This window comes from Leptopilina heterotoma, unplaced genomic scaffold (assembly GCF_015476425.1).
Source record: "Leptopilina heterotoma isolate Lh14 unplaced genomic scaffold, ASM1547642v1 Lhet_198, whole genome shotgun sequence".
NCBI lineage: Eukaryota > Metazoa > Arthropoda > Insecta > Hymenoptera > Figitidae > Leptopilina > Leptopilina heterotoma.
In genome coordinates this window covers 358663-376228 of record NW_025110914.1, presented here as the reverse complement: position 1 = coordinate 376228, position 17566 = coordinate 358663, and the positions used below count along the sequence as shown (strand labels likewise).

Genomic DNA, 17566 nt, shown 5'->3' with positions numbered 1-17566 from the left:
TGATGAAAGAAATGCATATTTTTCAAAAAAAATTTTATATAGCGACACAGAGAGAGTTAATTTTTTTTCATATAATACTAATACTGCAATATTTGAACAATATTTTTCCAAATTTGCATAGCAAAATATTGAGAATTGAATTGAATTTTTTTATAACTATAATCTTTTTCTCTCATCATTGTGTGTCACGTTTTTTGATGCAGTAACAATGCTCAAACTTTTATGATACTTTTTGGACTGGTTAACATGCGACCGCTTGGCCAAGCCCAGATCCATTATGCAAAACTTCAATTTGGTAAAACTTTTCGTACCTTTTACCGTCCAGCGATAGCCCATAAGGTACCGCAACCTTCGCTAATTAACCGAATTATATATTCGGGTGTCATCGGGTCACACACGAAACGTGTCATGGATTACGATGACGATCTCGAGCGATTCTCTCATCAGAGAGAAGCGTGCCTTCGTACACCGAAGAGATCTGCGAGATCTCTTTCTGTAAACGTAAATCAACGCGTGTATGTGTGTGTGAGCTTCTTGCGCTTCGACGCATCCTTTTGCATCGTTGTAACGCGCTTTATAGTTAATTAAATATTTACTTTTTAATTATTTTTGATTTAGTGTGCTGTTCCCATCACTAGGAATATCATTTATAGAAGAATATTTGCGCTGCTATTCAATGATCATCATTTGGTAAGTTTGCTCAATCTTCTCCATCTCATCTATTGGTCTTGTTTATCAATAATATTGCAATTGCTCATTTAATTAATACTAATACTAAACATGACACAAAAATGTTTCAAGTATGTCTTATGGACATTCCAGAGAAATTTGAAAGAGGTCTCTGGTTCAGACATGGAACTTCTTATAGACAGCTTATGGTCGTATTTTTCATACCCCAAGGACATGAAAAGTTAACTTGGACATTTTAGAACATTCTTTGGATATCTTTAAGACATCCTACTGCCCACTGGGATATCACTGAGGATTATACCTCAGTATACAACCTTTTATATAACGTAGAATCTCCTGTAAGAGCCATCGACGTTACATTTAAGATTTTTCAAGCGATTCATTATCAGTATCCCAAGCATGTCGAACCTCTTTAGTTACTTCTTCAAATATGTGTACACGGTATAAAAAGAAAGTGGTATAATAGTAAGCATAGGCATAGTTTAACTACCTTGATTACGAATTTGAAATGTGTTGATTAAACTATAAATAAAATGTCTACACTGTAAAAAAATGAAGTTAAATTTTAACTTCCCAGGGGATTCTATAAAAGTCGCACCCATTGGGGAGTTAATGCCAGGGGAGTTGGATAAAGAGAGTTAAAACTTTACACCCAAGTGCCAACTCCCCAAGGAATAAATAACTCGCGCAGGTGTTGATGAAGGGAGTTAGTAAATTAACTCTCTTTTGGAGTTGATTTTTAACTCGAAAAATTTCTCTCCTAACTCCCGAGTCCGATAACTCCCTAAATTTTTAACAGTGTTATATTTTTCAATGCAACGTTGGATCATTCTTTCATACATGAACCTTCTAAGATGTTAGCGAAATTTTATAGTCGACCATCTTTTCCCCGAAATCCGGTACAATTATTGGTTGTTAGTGTTGGTAATTTGAATAGTAGTTCTCTTCAAGAATTTTGAAACAAATGCCAAATAGTGTTAGAAAATTCAACTCTTGAAGAAAACAAAAGAATAAAATACTTACATTAATAGATGATTTTGATAATTCATTCTTCAGATTAGTTAAGAAATTAAAATTAAATTCGGTGATTGCTAGACTGACCAGAGAGGCTAATGAGTTTCACAATATTATTGACTTCTACGGTGTACTTATGAGTACTTTCATTAATAGTTTGAGAAACCAAACGACGATATGTCATGTTTTTCAACGCTAATCCGAGGTATCATGATTTTACACCCAGCAAGCGTAACTACTTTAATTATGCAACTGATACTAAGATACAGTGGCACGATAATCCCTCTTGTTACCCTGAGCTTGAGTCAATAGAGAATTCTAGACGATGATGAAATCATTACTGATGAAAACATGAATTCCTGGTTTCAGAAAATAAGAGAGGCAATTAGCTGTGATCATAATGTGGATCCCAACCTGAATGATGCCTACAAAAATATGCTATATTTTAATAGCTTACGCTACTCATTTTAAGACCAGGTTCATTCAGTACAACGTAAAATGTAAAAACTTATTTTTATTTAATGAAACTATATAAGAGTTTTTAATGTCGCTGACTACCAATCCAGTGTAAGATTTTATATACTCACACTGCGTAGTATATGACTGATAATTTTATGTTATAAGTGTTAAATTACGTTTAGAATTAAACCAATCTTCGTTTTGCTTTAAGAACCTGTCATGCTTTCTATTTGCTTTTTCACATTTCATTTTGTACTTATATTTCAAGGTTCGATTCTCAATCGATTCACTGCTTAAATACAAATTTTATGTGGATCACATTACAAGTTTTCTAAAATATAACGCATCACCAACACGATATCATATTTAGAATCATTCGATTTTTTTTTAAATTTCTCTCCTCGTGAAAGTAACCATGTTTAAAACAAGAACATTTTTCTTGATCTTTGCGATCAGCGAAAAAATTTTTATTCTTTATAAAAAATAAGATATATTATAAGATTTTGAGATATTATTTTTAGTCTAATTCGTAAAAAACTCTTCAAGTTATCATATTCACAAGTAACATCCACACACACGCATACATACCCGTTTCAAAATTTATATATACATGCATGTTCATGTGCTTGTTTTTTTGGCGCATGTAACATGTACAATTTCACGTACATGACTTGTGAATGTTCAGCCACATGTTACTGTAATAATCTTTAAATTCATTTTCACGTACATAAACATATTAATTTTCTTGTACATGTTCATTGATGTTCGGATATAAGCGTTGTTGCGTTGTCAATCCAATTGAGATTTTTCGTTTGTTGTATATCAATTCTCTATGAGGGAGTATTTAAATTGCTAATCTAAAATTTGAAAAGAAATTAAAAACTTTAAAAGCTACCATTGAAATTTTTTGCTGTAAATTTGTTGATTGCCTTCCGTGAAAGTATATTAATGTAATAAAAGACGCTTATTGCAAAAGACAAAATATAATGTATACAAAGTATAATAATTAAACTTAGCTGTATATCCCGTAATAATATTTTTATATTGTACGAAAGTTATTAGAATTAAATTACTTTTTAACTAGTTTTGGTACTGAAATTTGTACTTGACGTAATTCAGAAGTACTTTCATATATCAATTACTTGGAGAAAGCAGTTTTAGTTACATTTTTATTTGGTTTTTTAAGATGATTCTACTTTCGACCTTGTATTAAGAAAGTAAAAGTGACAATGAGAAAAGTAACATTAGTTTTTTGTTTAAAGATTATTTTGCTTTGTTAATGTAAAAATTTATGCATATACACATGAATGTACTTTACACTTATCTAATTAAAAACGATTATTTTTTAATAGGTTAATTATATTTATTAGGAGAAACAATGTAAATATAAAGAAAAAGAAAAAACGAATTTTATAAGAAATGTAATCAATTCAAGGAATACTTCTTAAAAAATATATGTGAAGCGGAAGGAACAGTGAAATTTTAACTTATGAATATTTACGTTGGTTCATCGTAAAATATTATATTAATAATATGAAGTCCCGATAAAATCAGCTTATATTATGAAAAATTTGATCTTTCAAGCATGCTTGAAAATCCCCTAAAATTGTTTTTTGGTTTGTGAAGAACTCAGGAAAATAACTCAACTTAGAAATTGCAAAATACATGGGTTTTTGAATTTTTCAATGAAAATATGATGATGACTTTTTAAAATATTAATCAGATCATGTCAGATTCGCTTGAAACTCATTACACGGGATTTAAATGTCACTCATTACAAATCTGACATCAGATTTTTAAAATTCAAAATTTTATCAGGATCCAAAAATGACCTTAATTGACACTCATCCTTTTTTAAAAATTTTATTGCCTTTCAGCACGTTGAATATAAAAATCAATTATAATAACTGAGTAAGCGTTTTATGCCGTTTCTAGAAATCATTGACAGTTGTTCATATTCAACGTGTTAAAAGCAATAAAAACTTCAGAAGTAGTGAGTGCCCCTGGGGCCATTCACTGCTTGCAGACTGGTATAAGCGCGTGCCGTCGAGCGCATATCCAGATATTTGATGAGGCCCTCAATTATTATTACATCACAAAAGTTCACACAACAAATGATAGTTTATCAATGTCAATCGTTTAGCTTGCAAAAAGAAGAATGCAAATACAAAGATATCCATGTAAACTTGTCATTTTATAAAAAGAGAATGGTATATATAGCCCCGGACACTTAAGCTTTTTGGTAAATAAAATTTGTTTTCATGTTTTTGTAATATCAATTAAATTTTTTTATATCAAACAGAAAGCTTCATTCAATCTTGAATATAAAATCATTTGTAAAATAATCAAACCTTTTAAGAGAAAAATAAGGACAAACATTCGAGTATTAAAATCCTAACCTTCAACAATTTGTCGGGTAGCCCCGGACAAGCGTGAAAATATTTTATATTTTAATTATTGCGAACTTGATAAAGTAACATTAAATTATGTGTTAAACAATGAAAATAGACCATGTAATAGAAATAAATTGAAAAATCTGTTTAATATTTACAGAACTTGTACTTGTAACAAAAGTCGGCTATACGTACAGCAAAAAGGGGGGAATTTTATTAGCTGGGGAATAAAAAGTGAGGTTTAGATTTATAAAACCCCGGAAAGTAATAATAAAAATGTAGATAAACAATTTAAAGCTTATGGTAATAGAACTAAAAAAGTTTATTAAATTATTATTTCTTTAGTGCAGCAGAAAGCAAACAGAATCATTGCACATAATAACAATTTAAAAACTTCTGGAATCACTTTAATCAAAATATAAATGAACTAACACTAAAACACTTAGTCTACACTTTCTATATTTTACAAACATATTTTGAGAAAAGTAATAAAAATTTTATCATAACTCGTTCTATTTCATACTATAAACAGATTACACAATCACCTTAATCGAAACGTAATGGACTATACATCTGAAACGAAAGAAATGCATTTATAAACTTTTTTAAAAATGAATTTAAATTTGTTATTCATATAGTTAAAAAAAACAATTTATATATTATTACTTATAATCGCAAATAAACAAATATATTTTATAGATTTATTTTGATAAAAAGTTCGTTCAAAGCTTTCAGGAGGGAATAATAAAAAAAGATTAAAGTTTAGCATAATCATTTATATTTTTTTAAAATTGCGAACTATATAATAGAAACCTCAAACACGGAAGGGAGAGTATTCATTGTTACAAATAAGCACATTTATCTTGTTTATCTTGTGATTGAATCTTACATTAATAAAAAATTTGTCGAATAAAATCAATCAAAATATTTCAAGAGATCTCGAGAAAATTTATAATGCTATTGCTATAATGTAATGGCGCACACAGTATGAGAATATAAAAGCATATAGTTAATGAAAAAGAACGAAATTAAAAAAGTCCAGGCGAAAGTAAATGCATTGATTACTTCCTTCTATATTCTCTAAATGAAAAAAGAATATTTAAAAAAGCCATATAACAATTAATTTCTTATTCAAGTAAATCAACGTTCTCTTAAGGTGTTTACGATTTACTACATTTTCTGTTGTAAAATATTCATATTTTATTATCTTTAAATATTTGTTAGAAGTGTCGACTGAAAAAACGTTTTCAAATCAAAATTAATAAAAGTATTGCAAGAAGTCTCAGAAATTGTGCACTAAAACACTGTTTCTTTGTATTAAAAAATTATCTCACAATGAAAGTAATGCATGCATATGAGTTCTCAACAACATTTTTCATTACACTGTTTTTATTTGAATGAATTATTAGTTTATTTAAATAATGAAAGTGCATTTATGATTACCGCGCACAGCTCTCAACAGGGGTATATGGGGTATGTTATTTTCTTAATGGTTGTGTCAAAGGGTTAATGAAATTGAATAATAATTTTCTTATGTTCAATTTTGTCTTTATTTTTTTAATTGGTTATTAATCGTTTTCAGATTAGGAGTTTATTTTCATTGTTGTGATACAATCATTATTATCAATTAGAGAGAAAATTGTTGAAGAGTACTACTTGATCTTCGCTAATTTGATGTAATTTTTTAATTACAAAGATGTAATAGCGTGCAATTATTTTAGTTAACAAATAATGTTGACTTCTTTAACAGAATTCTAAGACAAGTTTTGAATCAATTAACAATCATCCAAATACAATAAGAACTGTTGTGACGATAATTGTTCTTCCATAGTGCAGTTAGATACTTAAAAATTTTTATACAGTTGGAACATTTGTAATACCAATACCATAATAATCCCAAGCGGAAGAGATAGTACAAAAGAGGATTCAAGTGAAAGGTGATAGAATTCGAAGTGTATATAAACTCAATCTTTCAACTGGACATAAAACAGTGTCAATATTCTACTTCCTCCAAAAAGTTCTATCATGAATCAAATCGTAAGAATTTTCTCAAAACGAAAATACAACAATACATCTTTTCAGCTTTAAATCGAAATAAATTAATATTTTATCTCGTTTTCTTCTAATCCCATTGTCACTAAAATCTAAATAAACATTTAAAAACACAAGAAATATTAAGTACAAAAAACAAATCACACTAAAATTCTTTCCAAGTATTTTAAGCATTATTAAACTTAATGTTAATCTCTTAAATTTATTTATTTATTTATTTATTTACAGCAATTAAATTTCCACTTCCAACAATTAATGACTGATTCTTATACAGTAATACATTAAAATAAATATTAGAAAATTATTTATTTTGATTTTAATGACCATGGGGGAAAAGAAAGTAGCCAAAATATTAATTCATTAGATTTAAAATTTCTGATTTACCTGAATTAGTGAAATTGCACTAATTCACAGTGAAAGGGATTGCGAGTTAATAACATTTTACTAACTGAGATAGCCGGAATTGAATTACTGATTATTAATTTTATTTACAATTATTTGTTATATAAAATAGGAAAAGACAAAAAACTAATTAAATTTAATTTAAAAATTGAAACTTTCACTGATTCAAATTAATATATATTAATTATAATAATTAAACTATTTTGTAGAAATAAAAAAGTGTGTTGGATAAGTTAAACAAAAGAATCACAAAATTTAAAAATTTTTTTTGCAAAATAAAAAAATTGTTTAATAAAAATTTCCAGTCATATATATGATTCAGGAAGAAAATGTTAATAGGAAATTTCTAAAGCAAAATACTGTAATTAAAGTGCACTTTTATTGTCTATTGTGAATAAAGACAATAATTTTCCTCATGTGTACGTGAAGTGAAAGATTAAATATCGGAGATTTCAATTGCAGATTATTTTCTTCGCTTGCATTTTTTTGGTGTCTGCTGATTATCCTGATCATGTCGATACAACGTATGAGGAGAAAACTAAACCCGTAAATATTCCTATATATAAAAAATATGGTGAGTTTTAAAATTATTGATTTCATGTATTAGTAAATAACTTTATTAATCTTGTGTGGATCAAAGTTTATTAAAAAAATTAAAATAAAAAAACAATGAAATTCGATTTTGACGTACATTTAATTAATTAGATAGTGTTCATAATTTTGTACCTGTTGTCAAAATTTTTCAAAAACATATTTAAAATAATTATTGTTCTGTCAATAGAGTGACCAAAAGAGCGCATTATTAACCCCCAAATAACAAGTTTTAAGCGAATTTGAGGAAATTTTGAAAAATTAAATTTTGATATTTTCTTTTGAATATTTTATCTATTGTTAATAAACAATAATTATAATCGTATATTATGTAATTTTTTATTCTCTTTACAAATAATAGTAACGTTCGTGAAAAATTCAATATGGCCGATCCAATATGGCTGACAAATTTTTGAGAATTGATCAAAATCGCTGATTAAAAATTTGAAATCATTTTTAATTAATTACAGTTTTTTATTAAGGGCTATAAGATGCAATAAATCCGATCGTGCAATGCTGACGGTACAGTTATTTAAGAAAATAATGTTAATGAAATAAAAGTAACTTAATATTCGTAATCAGCGACCCCAAAAACCCCCAAGTAACGGGGCGCATGATTATTCCCCAAATGTCATTTTTCCGAAATGTCATTTTACCGAACTGCACTTTTGCGAAATGCCACTTTTGCAAATTGTCATTTTATCGAAAAGCTATTTTTGCGAATTGTCATTTTTGCGAATCGCCATTTTTACGAATTGCCATTTTTGCGAATTGACATTTTTGCGAATTGTCATTTTTGAGAAATGTCATTTTTGCGAATTGTCACTTTTGCGAATCGCCATTTTTACAAATTGCCATTTTTACAAATTGTCATTTTTGCGAATAGTCATTTTTGCGAAAAGTTATTTTTACGAATTGTTATTTTTGCGAATTGTCATTTTTGCGAATCGCCATTTTTGCGAATTGTCAATTTTCCGAAAAGTCATATTTGCGAATCGACATTTTTACGAATTGTCAAATTTCCGAAAAGTCATTTTTGCGAATTGTCATTTTTGCGAAAAATACAATAGAAAACTTGTAGGTCTATAAATTCACTATTGTATTTTTCGCAAAAATGACTTTTCGGAAAATTGACAATTCGTAAAAATGGCGATTCGCAAAAATGACTTTTCGGAAAATTGACAATTCGTAAAAATGTCGGTTTGCAAAAATGACAATTCGCAAAAATGGCTATTCGTAAAAATGGCGATTCGCAGAAGTGACAATTCGCAAAAATGACGATTCGCAAAAATGACTTTTCAGAAAATTGACAATTCGTAAAAATGGCCATTCGCAAAAATGACAATTCGCAAAAATAGCTTTTCGCAAAAATGACAATTCGCAAAAGTGACATTTCGCAAAATTGGCTTCTCGCAAAAATGACTATTCGCAAAAGTGCAGTTCGGTAAAATGACATTTCGGAAAAATGACATTTGGAGAATAATCATGCGTCCCCCAAGTAACGACTTTCAAGCGATTTCGGTCAATTCTCCAAAATTCAGATTAGTATTTACATAGCTACCCGAATAACATTTTAGTACGAAGTTTGATTTTGAAAAACCAAAAAATTTGTGCAAAAATATTTTTTTTTTAGTTTTGAAATTTATTGATTTATAATTATTTATAATTTTACGTAACTGCATTTATTATTAATTTTTTTACATTGAATAATGTTTAATTTATCAATAGACCTCCCCCACCAAGGGGGAGGTGTCAAGCAATGTGTGACAACCTGCAGTAAAGATGGTGTTAATGTACTTAATACTGTGTAACATGGTATACAAGTGTTGACAGATATACCGCATTTCCGCACTTAACATCGCAAAATGAGACCGTCATCCGCAATCCGCATTGACAAATGCGAATAACGAAAAATTCCATATTTTTGACTATAGTCGTAATTTTTTTCAAATAATTTTAATTTTATTACGTACTATTTTAAAACAGTTAGAGCCATATGCTATAAGTAATAATGTGGTTTATTCATTTAATACAAAATCAAAAGGTAAAAATTTATAAGAATTTTCATTTTACTTACTATATAAAAATAAACAATATCAATTTAACAAATGTAATTTTTGCTCATAAATAAGTATTTATGTAAAAAAAATTCATGTCGAATATAATTAATAAAGTTTCATAACTAGTTTTGATTTTTAGAAAACTGCATAGTGTTTTAAAATCTATTTTTAAAAATTCCGTTTTTCAAATGGAAATCCGCATTCTTGCACTTCCGCCTCCGCAATCATTACAATCGAGTCTAGTGGCACTGCATGGGAAAAGGGGGATCAAAAATAGTGTTACGTAATATATTGATGGCACCTTTGGACATCTATTCCATAATGAACAGCATACACAATATCGGTCGTCCTACTCCCTTAAAACAAATTAAAGTGATCTGATTTCTTTGCGATAAGGAACATTCAACTTAACTTCTCTTAATTAAGACATATTTGGAAATCAAAGATATTTTATTTACTTTGTCTAGATTAAATTCATAATATTTAAATACTTTCATACAGCATAGTATAAATATTCTGATTTCAGCTATACCAATTCCACATCCTGTAATAGTCAAAGTACCACAAGAAATTAGGATACCAATTCCTCAACCATACCAAGTGCCAATAGAGATATCTCAACCATATCCAGTTGAAGTTATCAAACACATAGAAATCCCAGTTGAAAAACCTGAACCATATGTAGTGGAAAAGCACGTAAGTTTAGAAACAGAATAAATATATTAGCAACAATAGAAAATTTGTATTTTTCAAAATTATTTTACAAATTATATTTACAACTTTAAGATAAATAAAATTTTCTAAACTAAGCAGCCAACATTACTTCTATGCTGTTTTGATATTGCTTTATTTTTCCATAATAAAAATACAATAGAAAAAGAATACCGTTTATCTTAAAAAAACAGTGAAAGGATTAACAACTAAAGTATGATTGATATCTGCATAATTCAAATCAAACTTTTATATACTGTCATGCAGCACTGATTTAGTTTAACAAGTAGGTTACAGCACCCCATAATAATTTTTCATAATTTTTTTTAATTTTCAAGATCTTTTAAAAAAAATTGTCAACCTATCTTTTTTAATTTATACACAGCCATCAAAACTAACAACATTTCAGTTGTTTAATAAACGCTTTCATTAGTTTTATCGTTCAAACTGTAATGTTAATTCTCACTATTTTTTTTAGATTTTTATTATTTTTCATTAACAAAATATAACCTTTTCAGGTACCATACGTCGTGGAAAAACCTTATCCTGTTTACGTGGAAAAAAAATTCTCTTATCCCGTTGTAAAGCCTTATACAGTACATGTACCTATTTACAAACATGTGTACCAACACTCATCAAAAGGAAAGCATTGGCATTAGACCATTAATGATGAATTCCAAAAATTTGACATTTTTCACTGTAAAAAGAGACTTCTTTCTAAGTTATAAAAAGAAATAATTTAGATTATATAAATATATAGAAAATAGACACTCTGTAAAGTCGCATGAAAGAATTGACTATATACAATATTTACGGAGCAACTTCAAGAGTTGGTCTCTGTAAACATTGATAATAAACATAAAACTGTGTGCAAAACGGTTTTGCAATATTTATACTCTTATTAATAAATATTTAGTGATAATAAATTATTACTTAATAAAAATTATTACTTCTTATTTATGTTTTGAATAAAATTAAGATTGTTATTGTTAATAAATTGTTAATAATTTACTTCGTAAATGTTACTTTTTCAATGTTGCGTTTACTATATAAAGGCAGTAATAAAAATATGTGAATATTGTATAATAGAAAAGATAATAGAAAAATTATCATGGTAAGATTATTTAGAAATTCAAAAATTATTTAAAAGAGGGATTCCTAAGCCATAAGATATGTCTATTATCAAATGTTTTTGTCAAAAAATATTTGTTTTTTGGATGTCAAAGTCGATGCGATTTTCCCATTGAAGCTCAATGCAAAAATCCAATTCACTTTGACACCGCCTTAATAGTTCAAAATAATTCTAAACTTCAAATATTGCATACATCTGATCCTTAAAAGTTTAAAGCATTTTTTCGAATTTGATTTTTTGCCGTCATCACGATTATCAAGTATTAATTTGACTTTTTTATCAAAACTATTGTATTGCTCAGATTATTTTTCTGTATCTTTTTAAATTAGATATTTCTTCAAATAAATTTTATTAAAATGTACGATTAATTTGAAATGAAGTAGTAAGGAGAGGATAAAAAGAATTAAATAAAACTGCAATTGTTTTTCTTTTTGTGGTAGAAAAAAGACTTTTAATGATGAATACCTTTTTACTCGTTGCCTGGTCACTTTCATACGTATCGTAGAAATAAATACAAAATTAAAACTAAGTTGTACATCATTGAATGGGTCAAAAATAATACATTTGCAAACAATAAGATTTTTGAGAGATGTGTTAAAATCAAAATGACAGAATATTTTATTTTAATGAGACAAGATTCTTTCTTAAGACTTTGATTGGTAATGAAGAAGCCAGTGAAAAGATTTGAGTAACGTTTCAATCACAAGGCTCCTCCCAAACCTTATTTTGTACAGGTGGCAAATGAACAACAGGCTGTATTTGAGGTTTAATGTAATTTATTTGAGGTATTTTAATGTGATGCATAAGTGGTAGTGGAGCATGTTGTTCAGGGCATGGTTCCTGCCAATTCGAGGCCCAGGATTTATGTATCATTGGTTGGTGGTACATTGGGGCATATTCAAACATTGGTTTGTGCAGATTGACTTTCGGTTGCTGCCACCCTGTCGTTGATGGTTGCCATTTTTGTTGCTCCCATCCTGAAGATTTAGGCTGCCATCCTGTAGAAGGTGGTTGCCATTTTTGTTGCTCCCATCCTGAAGATTTAGGCTGCCATCCTGTAGAGGGTGGTTGCCATTTTTGTTGATCCCAACCAGAAGATTTAGGCTGCCACCCTGTCGTCGCTGGTTTCCATTTTTGTTGATCCCATCCTGAAGATTTAGGCTGCCATCCTGTAGAAGGTGGTTGCCATTTTTGTTGATCCCATCCAGAAGACTTAGGCTGCCACCCTGTCGTCGCTGGTTTCCATTTTTGTTGATCCCATCCAGAAGACTTAGGCTGCCATCCTGTAGAAGGTGGTTGCCATTTTTGTTGATTCCAACCAGAAGATTTAGGCTGCCACCCTGTCGTTGGTGGTTGCCATTTTTGTTGATCCCAACCAGATGATTTAGGCTGCCATCCTGTGGAAGGTGCTTGCCATTTTTGCTGATTCCATCCTGAAGATGTTGGCTGCCATTTTTGTTTTTCCCAACCACTTGATAAGGGTTGTACTTTCCTTGTTAGCATTGATTGCCAACCTGATGGCATTGGTTGCCATTTTTGTTGATCCCATCCTGAAGATTTAGGCTGCCATCCTGTAGAAGGTGATTGCCATTTTTGTTGTTCCCATCCAGAAGATTTTGATTGCCATCCAGTTGGCAATGGTTTCACAAAATTTATGGCTTGCTTTGAACAATAAACATTGGCTTAAGTTTAAAGTTGTTTACGAATGAATAATAAGAGGCATTGCTTGAAAACTAACTTTAATTTCAGGTTTCCATATTTGAGAACTAGTGTGTTCTGGAGGACAGGGTTCTGGATGAGAAGCATGTCTTTTCGATTTCTCTACATCTGTTTCTTTCTCTATTGAGACCTTTTCTACCGTTTCTGAATAGACACGGGAGAGACACAGTAGCACTAAAATCTGAAATACAATTTTTTATTTAAAGTACTGTTCGTCAGATCGTTCGCAAAAATACTGACACGTTTTACTTCTTATTCAAATGACTTATTTTTTAATTTTTTTTTAAGGTTTCCAAAAACATTTTTTAAAAGTTGTTTCAACTTATTTACTAAACTGTCAACTGTCATATGTTAAATACACTATACGTTTTTTGGAATCGTTAAAACCGAATTCAAAGTCCATTTTACCCCCATCACATCAGGATTTTGAAATAACGTCAAAAACAGTTCTAGCTAAACCAATAAAAAATGGAACAACATAAAAATCTTCTAAGGGACAGTTTCACCAACTCAGATTAAAAGTTAATCAATGATTAAACTAACATGCCTTTCTTGAGGGTATCCCAAAATCCTTTTGAAGTAGGGTAAAGCGGACCTAAGATTCGGTTTCAGCGATCCCAAAAACGTATATAAAATATTTCCTGACATCGAAACCTGAATCAGATTTCTTTTGTGTAACTAAAATATCTTTCAGAAATTGTGTCAAAAGCCTGACGAGTTGGGGTAAAATGAATATCGAATTTTAACTCAGCGACACCCAAAAACATAAAGGAAATAGACGTCCTAATGATGTCCTAAAAACATCCCATGTCCCAGTGCCCACAAGGTAATCCTTTTACCATTTTGACATTAAAAAAATAATAAATACATTATGTATTAAAGTAAACTATTGTTATTTTGAAAAGAAACATTTAATAAAAAAAAATTTTAATTTACTGAATGTCAAAAATTTTATGTCCGTCATATTAAAACCACTATTTTGAATTTTTTAAATTTGATTTAAGTTTGAAAAGAAAGACCCTGAAAACCCTTAATCACATTTCTTTTTGTACCCTAATATATAAACACACCCCCTGCACAAAGGGGTCAGACTTTAGCTGCACAATTTTTCAAAAATTTAAAAATATTATACTCTTATAGGTTTTAAGTCTTTTTTAAAAAACTTGAGGTGATACTTTTGATCCTTTCTTCGTGTCTATCACGAAAAATCATTTCAAAAACACTGTCCCATTTTATTCGCAGATAAAAAGTTTAAATTTGCAGGACAGTGTTATTTCCCTTACAAAATAACATCAAAAAATAAAATTAGAAACATTAACTGAATGAATATTTGATAAATTAATAAATTTTCTATCCTTGAATAATGTGTACTTTTAAAAAATTTGTTAGAACAGTTGTTAATTTATCATCCACCTAATTTTACCAGTTTACCATTTGATAATTATTAAAGATTTATAATTGTATTTAAAAATGAATTGTATAATAATTATTATTAATGTTCTGATGAACATTTTTATTTTCCATGTTCACTTTTGTAATGAAGCAAACAACGTCTAACAACTTCAACAAATATTAAGATCGATAAAAAAATATTTCACTCACCGAAATTTTAAGCATGGTTATAAACTAAATTAGATGCTTCATTCAATAAATGTTAGTATCCGCTGCTCATGTGAAACTAAAAGTATTTTGTGATTGCTCCTCGATTTATAAACTTGTGCCCCATTTGGATAGAGCAAGTTTCTCATTCAGTTGAGTCCAACGATGCCTAATGAAATTCCCTTAAGAAGTATAAAAAGTGGTCGATACATATGATGCAATGGTCGCTCCCAGATATTTCCTGAATAAATCTCCATTATGCCGTAATAGCCTACAGGCGCTGAGTTTGAGGGTGATACATTTGTTTTCCGAATTTTAAAATTTTTATGGAACTTTTTTCAAGATATATACGTCTTTTAAAGTTTTATGTAAAATCAATTTTTTGAAAATAGCATAAATCTGTTTTCTGGTTATTTCGTAGAGATTTTTTTGGACTTTTTTGGAAAAATTTACTAAATTTACAAATTTACTGTCATCTAATTTTTAAGGAATTTTACTATTATTTCGTGTACGCAATGTGTCAGAGCCTTAATTTAAATAAGTTCTCTTACTTTTGACATATAGGTTTCGAAACGAATAAATACAGAAGGATGTTGAAATAGAAACTATTTATAAGAACGAAGTTTTACTAAAAACAAGGTTTAAAAAAATTAGTTACCATGTCAGGTACACAGAAGTTCTACACATTTATTCTTTTTTCAAACACAGAACGTCCTATGAACAGACGTAGACATCCAATAGACACCCCCATGTCCCTGTGCCTACTAGGCAATAAACTTAGACTTAAACAAAAATGTAGGTGTTCATAGGCAATTTGTTGTTCATTTCATTCATGAGTCAAAATAGGATACAGGAAAGGAAAAGTTCTGAAAAACATAATATAATGTTTTATATAAAATTATGTTTTTACTTTTCTGGTTATGTCATTATTTTAAAAGTTAAACATCTAAATATCACTAAACCTATAAAAAAAATAGGATGAAATTTATGTATCAAAATAAATATGTTCAATTTCATGTTTTTTATTTTCATGGAGAGAAAAGGGGCATTTGAAAAGTTGTAGAGTTTGTTTTATTCCTTATTATTAATGCCATTTTAAAATAACCGGCTTCACAACAAAAGACGCATTTTAAAAGCTATAACTTTTTCTGAATGTTAACACCGCAAAGAGCAATGACGACATAACTCGCGCTGGAGTTGCTGATCAACATCCCCTTTTCACTCTTAGAAAAATTAGGAGTTATTAATTATAGTATCCTTATTTCTTACCGTTCTTTGTTAATGTAATTATTGAAAAAATTTAATATAAATTTATAAAAAAAAATTCATTTATTCATAGACAATTAAAAAGTAATTATTGCTAAATATGAAAATTTTTGTTAATTAATGTTAAATATTAAAATAAAATATAATTTTAATATTGGCCTTTTATTGGAAACTAGTAAATTAGCCAATAAAAAAACTTGTCGATTTCCCATTGGGATAATGTTAATTAATTGATTATATTAACATATATACAGTTGTTTCAACATTTTTTTAATTTAAACATTAAATTATACAATTTGATGAATTTGTCCATGTAGACAATTTGTTATGAAAAGGATAGCTGAGCAATTATAAATATTTTTGCTATGACGAATGAAGTAATTGCTTCAGTTTGTAAATAAAGTGCTCTGGTAAAAGTAGGGTACTCCTAAACTTCGATTAATCCGCTCTAAGATCAACACTTTACTCTTTCAAAATACTTAAACATCCAGTTAACCTCCTTCCACATATTATACGTGTCAAACAAAAATATAGGGCTATATTGTGAATTAAATACATCGTAAAATAATCATTTTTTGTCTTCTATTTTCAATGTTATGTATGATTTTTAGTAGATATGAGTACATTTAACACCCTAAAATATTTTAAGAAATGTTTTACTTTAGAAGTTAATTAGGTGTTGAATTTTTAGGTACATAGTTTTATTTTCTTTTTTGATATTACTCCGAAAAAAGAAATTGTCAAAATTTCGAAAAACCGAATTTCTTAAAATTCAACATTTTTCCTTCTTTTTTATGGCATTCAGCTTCATTATTTTTGTGCTCTTAAAAAATACTTTACTTATTTAATAGTCTCCACCCTTTGGTACAAAATCTAAAATTTTGGAAAATTAGCAAAAATTCAAAAAACCGAATTTTTTAAAATTCAACATTTTTCCTTCTTTTTTATGGCATTCAGCTTCATTATTTTTGTGCTCTTGAATAGCACCTTACTTATTTAATAGTGTCCACCCTTTGGTAAAAAATCTAAAATTGTGGAAAATTAGCAAAAATTCAAAAAACCGAATTTCTTAAAATTCAACATTTTTCCTTCTTTTTTATGGCATTCAGCTTCATTATTTTTGTGCTCTTGAATAGCACCTTACTTATTTAATATTCTCCACAATTTGGTAAAAAATCTAAAATTGTGGAAAATTAGCAAAAATTCAAAAAACCGAATTTCTTAAAATTCAACATTTTTCCTTCTTTTTCGTGGCATTTAGCTTCATTATTTTTGTGCTCTTCAAAAACACTTTACTTATTTAATATTCTCCACAATTTGGTAAAAAATCTAAAATTATCAAAAATTATCAAAAATTCAAAAAACCGTATCGAAAAAAAAAATTTCAAAATACGTATTTTTTTAAAAATTTTATTATAGAAATAGGTTGTATTTATCTGAAAAAGTTAGCTAAGGATAGTTTTGCATTTATTTTACAA

General features: G+C 28.7%; 2 protein-coding genes across 2 annotated transcripts; one reads left to right on the top strand and one right to left on the bottom strand.

Annotated features, from left to right (window-relative positions):
- The first annotated feature begins 6475 nt into the window (after positions 1–6475).
- Positions 6476–11865, top strand: LOC122501029 (MAGE-like protein 2). Its single transcript, XM_043610243.1, has 4 exons — positions 6476–6593; positions 7473–7584; positions 10188–10357; positions 10891–11865. The coding sequence occupies exons 1-4, from the start codon at positions 6582–6584 to the stop codon at positions 11029–11031; spliced, it is 435 nt and encodes a 144-aa protein (XP_043466178.1). The 5' UTR covers positions 6476–6581; the 3' UTR covers positions 11032–11865.
- A 77-nt stretch (positions 11866–11942) lies between these two features.
- On the bottom strand, positions 11943–14891 carry LOC122501027 (trinucleotide repeat-containing gene 6B protein-like). Its single transcript, XM_043610240.1, has 3 exons — positions 14826–14891; positions 13243–13404; positions 11943–13166 (listed from the first exon to the last, which is right to left on the bottom strand). The coding sequence occupies exons 1-3, from the start codon at positions 14838–14840 to the stop codon at positions 12201–12203; spliced, it is 1143 nt and encodes a 380-aa protein (XP_043466175.1). The 5' UTR covers positions 14841–14891; the 3' UTR covers positions 11943–12200.
- Between the last annotated feature and the right edge of the window lie 2675 nt (positions 14892–17566).